Source organism: Cebidichthys violaceus, unplaced genomic scaffold, assembly GCF_023349555.1.
Source record: "Cebidichthys violaceus isolate CVI_PGR_0920_01 unplaced genomic scaffold, fCebVio1.0.p SCAF_15, whole genome shotgun sequence".
Taxonomy (NCBI): domain Eukaryota; kingdom Metazoa; phylum Chordata; class Actinopteri; order Perciformes; family Stichaeidae; genus Cebidichthys; species Cebidichthys violaceus.
In genome coordinates this window covers 13,637,487-13,646,397 of record NW_027176318.1, presented here as the reverse complement: position 1 = coordinate 13,646,397, position 8,911 = coordinate 13,637,487, and the positions used below count along the sequence as shown (strand labels likewise).

At 40.5% G+C, this 8,911-nt stretch overlaps 1 protein-coding gene across 1 annotated transcript in view; it reads left to right on the top strand.

Moving 5' to 3' along the window:
- Positions 1 to 8,911, top strand: part of gpr158a (G protein-coupled receptor 158a) — a 71,145-nt gene that overhangs the window by 4,033 nt on the left and 58,201 nt on the right. Inside the window, exon 3 of the mRNA XM_068710331.1 lies at positions 6,876 to 6,981. Within this exon, the coding sequence (XP_068566432.1) occupies positions 6,876 to 6,981 (106 nt within the window). The remainder of the gene's footprint in view (positions 1 to 6,875; positions 6,982 to 8,911) is intronic.

Here is an 8,911-nt window from a genome sequence, read left to right as displayed (position 1 = left end):
ATATAGTAGATGTCTCATTATAAATATATAAGCGTTATAAAGGATTAGAAGCACATAAGGAAAAAGGACAAGTTAAACACCATTTTGCAGGTTTAAGACATTAAATATTTATTTAATTTTTCCTTTTGTACATTAAGTGAGTCTTACTTTAATATTTCCACAGATAGATCATAAATCTAATGAACTGAATAATGTTGGTTAGTTGAATATTGCTTGTTATGTGAATTGTAAGATGAAGTCACCAATTTGAAAGACATTATGGGCCGATAAGGCTTAAAATAACGGGGATAAAGTGCTGTTTATTAAAAGCCATAATTAGTTTTCGTTCAGAATCAAACTGTTTAATTCTGATGTGAATTGTCACCAGCTACAGTCAGACTGTCAGGTTTTCTTTTGTCAGCAGCAGCGACGTGGTGTTCCGTCTGCAGAGGAGCGCTTTTAATGACAAGAGTGTCAAGAGTCCAGAAGTGCCGGCTCTCAAAATAAAAAAAAAATTAAAAAAAAAATCTGTTATTCCCTTTCTGTGACAGCATCGTCGCCACGGGCGCCGTGTCTTTTTTTTTGATTACCGGCGACAGGACTCAATAAGATGACCCGGGTCGCACTGAAACGCTGGTAGACAAGCAGCATCGTGCCCGGCGGCTACACTCACATTAGCTTCTGCCCGTCCTGTCAGCTTAATGCATTTCCATCACATAAGAGGCTTTTTTTCTTTCTTTTTTTTTTCCCTCGGGAGGGCTGCACGGTTCTCGCATTGTGATTGTTCCATGACATAATGCACGAACTGTGCCCTTCTAAAAAGGACAGCAATGTGTTCTTGTCGAGACACTCTGGGGCAGGAGAAATGTGCATGCAAGTTCATCTGGGCGTGCAAGTCTTCCGGCTCCATGGATAAGCTAAAGGATCATGTTTAAGCTTGTGCCGGTCTTACATGTTCTCCTTTATATTATCATTTATCTGCACACAGTCAGTGTAACTGGAGACATCGGAGCTTAACTCTCCCGCTTCAGAAGAAACATGCAGATGCTCTTCAGTCCTGTGCAAATATAGACAATATCCTAGACAAAATAATCTGTGTTCAACAAGTATTCAGATTAGAATAAGTCTTAAAATAGCTCATTGAAAGATGAAACATTACGAGTCATCTTTTCCATACAGCGTGCGAACTATAAACAGGATTTCAATAGTGTGTTAACATTGCAAAAGTGACATCAACAAATTAGAGCACATACTTAAAGGAACAGTGTGTAGCATTGAGGGGGGTATATCAGCAGAACGTATTTTTTCTTTAGTGTATCATCACTTCTCTTCATGGAGCCTGCCGCCAAGTTACAGGAGCCCAGAATGGACAAACCTAACACTGGCTCTAGAGGGGCCATTCACGTTTCCGCAGCGCAGTACACGCTTGGCACATGGGAGAAGTTTAAGTCGGTTGCAATCTGCAACCTCACCACTAGATGCCTCTAAATCCCTCACACTGCACCCTTGGGCTGGTTCTTTTTGATGTGTGGTTTGCGGTACAATTTGACCCACAATGCAATTGACCAAAGTAAACAGAGGGAAAAGTCACATCTGCAATGAAAAAAAAAGAGAAGGAAAATGCTCCGGAAAAGTAGAAAAAAGTATTAAATCTCATTTTGTTTATGAAGTTCAATCAAAAGTTTGTTGGGTTATACTTATGATTTATGATATACTTACTGATAAACTGCCAAAAGTTCTTTTACGTTTTAAGTTCAATTTACAATTCAATATGCTTTCCACCAATAAAAAGTTTGAATATGTTCCAATAAATTGTATATGAGTAATATGATTTTGATTTACAGGGCACTGAATCCAGTAACCTCAGCTCCTCCAGCAATGATCTATAACTTGATGACTGTCAAAACTAAATGTCATTCCAGTATATTACGACCTAATTGAAACTTTTCCCCCGTTCCATTATTATTGTCATAGTTCTATGATAAAATACTATGAGTGAAAACGGGACTCTCTAATGTGCTAACGTTACCTTCTATCAATCCAATCTGGCAACCCTGCCAACAGTTTGGTCAGCAGCTATCAGCAGCTAGCTTATCTTTAGCTTAGCCATGAAGTGACAGGGTGAAGTGAACACAGGTGATTGCTATTGTTAGCTAATAATTTACAGAATCAGAAACAGTTTTACTGCCAAGCGACGTTAGGTTTACAGCTACTACAAGGAATGTGTCTTTGTGTTTTGGTGCATAATGATAAATACAACAGTGCAAATCAAGAGACATAATAAAGAAAAACATACAGTAGAAAATATGTGAATAAAAACATAAGAAATGCCTATATTAGTATCCGAGCTGTACAGTTTTAACCTAGGTTTAACCATGTAATGTTTTCATTTAATAAATGAATTGCAGATGTAAAGCACTAAAGTGATTAGCTACATTGGTCGTATCAGCCTCATGTTATCGCTGCAGTCCCCACTGAGAGACAGCTAATAATAGCTGCTAATAGAATAGATTCTTATGCGGCGCTTAATCTGGTATTAGTCTTTATCCTTTCACTGCTTTACCACATCTCTGTGAAGAGCACCGGCTTTACTGTGAACTCTACTGTGAAGAGAATCCTGTGAATATGTCTTCTGTGCTCTGATCAGTTCAGACTTCAACCACAGCTCTGCACAGAGCGGCTAAAATGAGCAAAAAGAATCTCAGAGTCCATTTTTTTTCTGGGCCTGAATATAGACGTTCAGCTCAAAGCCGAAAGGCCTGACATTCAGTATTCATTCATGAATACATCAGAGACTGACTGGTAACAAAGGGTCGGACATGGGGGCCTTCATTGCGAGAATGTTTCGGTGAATATCCTTTTGTAGCCCGTAAGCAATTACCCAGATATATCTCCAGTCAGCTCCATAATGCCGGGGCTAACATTAGCACAGTCTGACTGCTGTGTCAGAAAGACCAGAGCCCCTGCTGCTGGGACGCTCCTCTCCTTACTGTCCTGGCCTTTTTAGACCCGCAAAGAATGGGGGATGAAAGGAGAGAGCACTCTGTTTCCTGGGGCACCACTATCTCCGGCTCTCTCTGTGATAATCCTGTCTTTATGCCCGAGGGCCTCGATGGCCACCATGATGCTTCTGCTTCACTTCCCCCCGTTCCCGCTCTATAATTAGGAGCCCGTCTTTTGTGCTTTCCGAACGCATCTTCAGTTGACATCCGGCCCCGCGGTTTTACTTTATACGCTATGAGTCCACTTTGGCTGGAAGTTGGTAGCGGAAGACTGCGAGTGGAAATAAAAAAGGGAGAAAACAGGCTATTTTATTCTTTTTGTAAGACTCTCAATTTAACAAGCAAAAAACGAGCAAATGCTAATGCTTGAGCTGCCAGAGAAACATACATTTTGACGGCTCCTGCATTCTGTTCTTGTGCCTGCGTGTGATTCAGTGGACTCTTTCCAACCCTTATTACTTACAGGAGAACTGAAACGGAGGTAATTTCTCAGCAAAACAACCAGCAGTGCAGTGGGAGGGGGGGGGGGGGGGGGGGGTCATTTTCCCCAAAGTCAGGACCGGAGCAGCAGTTATTAATAACAGAAGTACAGGCTATGAGAGCGGTGCACTCGCCAGGTGTCCACAGGGAGCTGGTTATAGTGAACCAGCTCCTACACCTGGAGAGCATGCCACACCAGCACTACTCGTGTGTGTGTGTGTGTGTGTGTGTGTGTGTGTGTGTGTTGTGTGTGTGTGAAAGCTACACGGACAGACAGAATATTGTTGTCTCTCTGTGTTGTCAATGATTGTTGTGTCACGGTTTCAATATGAAAAGGGTTTTTGACATGTTTTTGTTATTGTGTTGTCAAAAAAAGGATTGAAGGTATTTTTTGACAGAGTGAGATGTCAGCTGTCCTCAATGAATCAGCTATTAGTTGCATAACTACAGATAACATATTTATTTTGGTTCACATTTGTTATCCTCGTGATTGAATTTCCAGTTTTCGCTTGTTTTCACCACGGAGCTTCTACTAACCCCGCTAAAGTGATCATACTCAGGCCTTGATTGTCACTTGGAGAAAGCAAAGCGGGCACTTTACCCCTAGACTATCAATATTGAGTGTCTGTTGGTTTGTGGTAATCTGATTAATTGCTAATTTGTTTGGGATTATGTAATCACTAAAGCTCAATATCAAATGAAACGATCAGGGTCTTAATCTCAGTCCTGCACTCTCAGCCGCCTCGTGTCAAAATTAGCTGAAGAAGTTTGTTTGAGTAACAACACACTCCCTCAGAGGTGTGCTTAATATGTGAGAATAACTGAGAGTGAGATTTGAAGAGTGCTGTAAAATACCTACATGTGACATGTGTGCCGTTGAAACGACGGAGTACAGATCAGCAGTGAGCTTTAAACTGGAAAACTGGAACTCTTACCTCCCAAAAGTCCATTTTTTCCTCTCAAAAACAGACCGCTGACGCTGTAAGCAAGGTGTTCAACTCTATAGCTCGAGTAAAACTTTTGAATCTTCATGCCACATACTGTGACATGTTTCTTTTTCTTGTATTTTGATGTTTGCTTTGATGCATCTACAGCTCAGCCCTTTATTATTTCACAAGCGGCTGGCAGATCTGCTCAGAATATTATGATATAAATACAAAGGATTGTATCATTCCCTGAACAGCCATTGCACAACACATTTATTCATTCATCAAAACCTCAAGGAGAGGAGAATGTGGTGTTTTAAGAACAGCTGACATTGCGTTCTCCATTTATATCTTGCTTTAACAAAATGGCACCGCGGCCAAAATGTGTTAATAACTCAGACTGTATATATACATACATACATATATATATATGTATATATATAAGAAATGCACATAGTTGTTGTGACATCACCGTTGGTTAGTGGACTGCAGTTTTGAAGCCTCGAGGTTGCCACCTGGGTAATAATACAAATCACAGCATTCTAATAAAAGCCTTATTAGCCACTGATCACTGGTAGAAACACACACACACACACACACACACACACACACACACACACACACACACACACACACACACACACACACACACTTCCTCTAAAGGTGAAATCAATCGTTCATGCTTTCTGTAGCTCAGGCTAGACATTGGAAGACCAAAGTCAGCAGTGTCTGCACTCTGCTTTTATCTTTGCTATCTTTGTTAATCCTCTAAAAAAAAAAAATAACGTGGATGTCAATGTTCACACAAGCGTCCCGGCAGTTAAAAGGTTATTACAAAGTCAGTCACTGGTTTATTGTCGGTGAGGCAGCTCCAGGTTTTGCCTGATTGAACAGATTAAAACGTGGATTCAGGTGTCGAGTTGTGTATTTTATTCACACTGATCCATTTTTATTTGTGGATTTCTGTTGAACACATCTATTTTTTCTCCTTTTGTGCCAGTCGTTCTCTAAGCAAATGCCTTGTATGTGAAATGCCTCTTTTTCTTTTTATTAGTGCACATTATCCGGGTGTCATTACAGAGCATATAACTCTCCAGCATGTCCTCCACAAAGTTTAAAGTCAGTATAGATTTTTTTTTAACACCTTGCCAGGAGGGAAAAGCCTGTTGTCACCAAGCGTCCTGCTGAACTGCACACGTCTGAAATGTAAACTTTATGTGTAGAATTAAACAGGGACAAACCTGCTTGTTTTTCCTTATATACTGCGTCCAGCCTGTGTGCTGCAGCTGTCAGATAGAAAAGACACACGCCACACCAGTGAAAAGACGGTCACCATCAGAGAGGACTGCCCTTCAGTATCAGAGCTGCTGACCTTCTCTTCATAGAGCTTTAAGCAGCTAAGTAAGTGTAAATCCTCAGCATCCCCGTTAGAAGTTCCTGCCCGGCTCAGCTGGCCAAAATCGACCAAAGGCTCGAGCCTTTCAAGCAACCGTCGCTGAGTGTTTTGTGGTGTTAAGTGATCTATTGACACTTTATCGTCTCGCTGTCAATATGAGTTTCAGCTGAGCAGGAAGAGAGGGGATTCAAAATGTGGATATTCCTTTTTTTCTCTGATTCCCAAAAGCACATTTGTTTTACAGTTTTTTACAGTATGTGTTCTTTTCTGGATTTGCATTATAGCCTGGTATGTTTTGTGTGTGGTTTGAAAAATACAATCTATTATTTACTCTGCATTTATGCACATGAATAGTTTTGCCCCCAAAAATCCCCACCCTTTTCAGAGTCAGTTATTAGCTGTTATTTTGACGAATTGGCCCCATAATAAGTATGCTAAATCATCTATTAGCAGTATTTATCTGCACTTTAAATCATGGATGTACATGACATCGATCACTGGATTACTTTGATACTGAAGAAAACTTAAAAACGTGATAATTCTCCAGCTAGTTCTGTGGATGAACTATCTGGCTTAATTGCTGTATTTGAATGCTCGCACACGTTCCATGAGTACATCTGGTTTATATTAGCACTAATTCTACTAATTGCTAATGCTAGAAGTTGTAGAAAGGGGATATTATTGTAGTTTGATCACAAAATACCAGGGCCAGGATCATCAGTATCAAAAGCAGCTGATATGTTTTAATTCATAAGGTGCATGCATTATTAATAGGCTATTTTATATGTTACTTACCATCTTGTGATTTGATAAACAAGAGGATTTTCTTTGTTTATTATGTAATCTCATGCATGTTTGAACACGAGACAGTTTTGAATGGTGAATAATAAATGTTCATTGTGTGATTTCTCTACACTGCAGCACTAACACGTGTTCTTGCGTTCCCGGACCTGTGATCTAACATCTTAACAACATTGAACTGTTCCTAAACTTTCAGTGCATTCAACCTGTAATAGTGCAGTCTTCCTCACTTTGCACCGACACCGCTAATCCTTCAACAGCCGGGTTAATGGTCTCCTCCTGTCTTTGCAGGGGCGTGGTGCGAGTGGACATTAATCTGCAGGATGTTGATATCGACCAGTGCTCCACCGACGGATGGTTTGCTGGAACCCATCGATGCAACCTGACCACTATGGAGGTGAGTGTGCCGAACACGCGGATCAGACAGAAGATTGATTCGCTCTGGAAAACTGAACTGTAACGTACACGCAGTCAGTCACGTCTCAACGAGGCACTAAATGGAAAAGCGCTAAATCTGTACATCACGTGATGGATGGTAGTCTAATTCCTCTTTAATGATACCGTTGCAACCACTGAACGAAACACTATAGGCTATTTTAGAACTGTGTTACTCTGCAAACAATCCCTTGATATTCATCCTTATGAAGGTATCCGTCAGCGTGTCACGATTACAGTGAGATAAATATGTTTCGTCACGCCTGAAGCTTCGCTCCTGCACCTCCTAATCTCTATCGGGGTTGCTATGAAGTGTGATGTGTCTGTCTGTTGGAACTGGATGCACAGCTTTGCGTGAAACTACGTGGACAGATGGACCTAATGTGACACATATTCTTTTTGGACAACTAACAGAGAAGAGGACTTTGTTCCAAATCTTAAGAGTCAGTTCACATGGTCAAGAAGAAATATATATATATATATATATATATATATATATATATATATATATATATATTATTTAAAAGTTAAGTGATGATGGAGATTTGGTTGGAGTTGGAAACTTGGCAGAGGAAAAAAATAGCCCGGCCATTTTTATGCTGATGAAAAATAGCCCGTCTCAAGGCCTTGGAACATGTGGGCAGAGGATGAAAAAACCTCTCTGTGCTCTTGCTATTTTTAAGACGATGTCATCTATCCACATCCTCCATTTCAAATCGGAGAGCTGTCATTCACTTTTTGTATCTTCATCAATGCGAGCTAGAATAGGTCGTAACCGATTAGCGAGTTATCCGAGGACTTAGAGGATAATTTATTGTCGTTATGCGACACAGGGTTACAGAATGAAATGCAGTTGTAGCTCATTTGCTACACAAACGCAAACAAAACGATAAAACTATTTTTAGTTTGCATCAGGAGGAATGCAAACAGCAGCAACAAAACATTAAATAGGAGAAAATATAGCGAAATGACTTAAAATATTCAAAAATATTTCTGCATTCGTATTTTCTTTACTTGGGGGCAGCTGAAACAAAAGGCTAATGAATACAACACTTAGTTAGCAATCAGTTGCTCATTTCCACAACCAGCCGTTAGGGAGCAACACCATCACTCATTTAGAGTCATGCTTCTGGTTCTTTTAGCTCTATTTTTGGTCTCCACCAGCCCCTGAGAGAAACCTCGGCTCTTTAAACTGCTGAATGTTCCACTATGTTCACCAGTGAGTGGCTCACTTTGTTTATTTGCTGCTCGTTACCAGTTCAGTGCGAGAGCGGCTACAGCGAATCGCAACAGTAACATTGCAGAGCGTAAAAAAAAACCACACGACTTTCTGAAAGACGCTAAAACACTGAAGGGAACCTGCAGTCGGTGACTCCTTTCAATTACAAGTAGTCCTTTGTTCCATTGTTAATACAGACATATTACTCATAGCCGCTTTTATAGATGTGTATTCCTAGAAAATATACTGCAGAGAGAAACTAAGCTTTTCAACTTATGTTAGCAGTTAGCGCCGCAACCAATAATGTCTTTTTACATACATCATGCGTGATTAAAACTTTATGCTTTAATCACAGTTCATTCATTCTTTCGTAGTAACCTTTGGTTTGCAGAGAGCTGCTGTCTAGGTAGCGGCTGGCCTTCTGGTCGATGCCTCTTACCTGCCAGTTCAGTCTCATCATTAAGAGCAATAGATCTCGACGAGATGCTGCAGATCGGACTCCTTCATAATGCATGTGATGTAATGGATTGCAGTGAGCCTCTTTGAATAATTAATCATCTCTCTTTGTCTGAGTACTTCCACCTTTCCGTGGACAGTCAATGCCAGAGACATTTGACATAGTGTGTGTGTGTGTGTGTTGGGTGGCTACTAGGAGAGAAATACATTGTTGCTG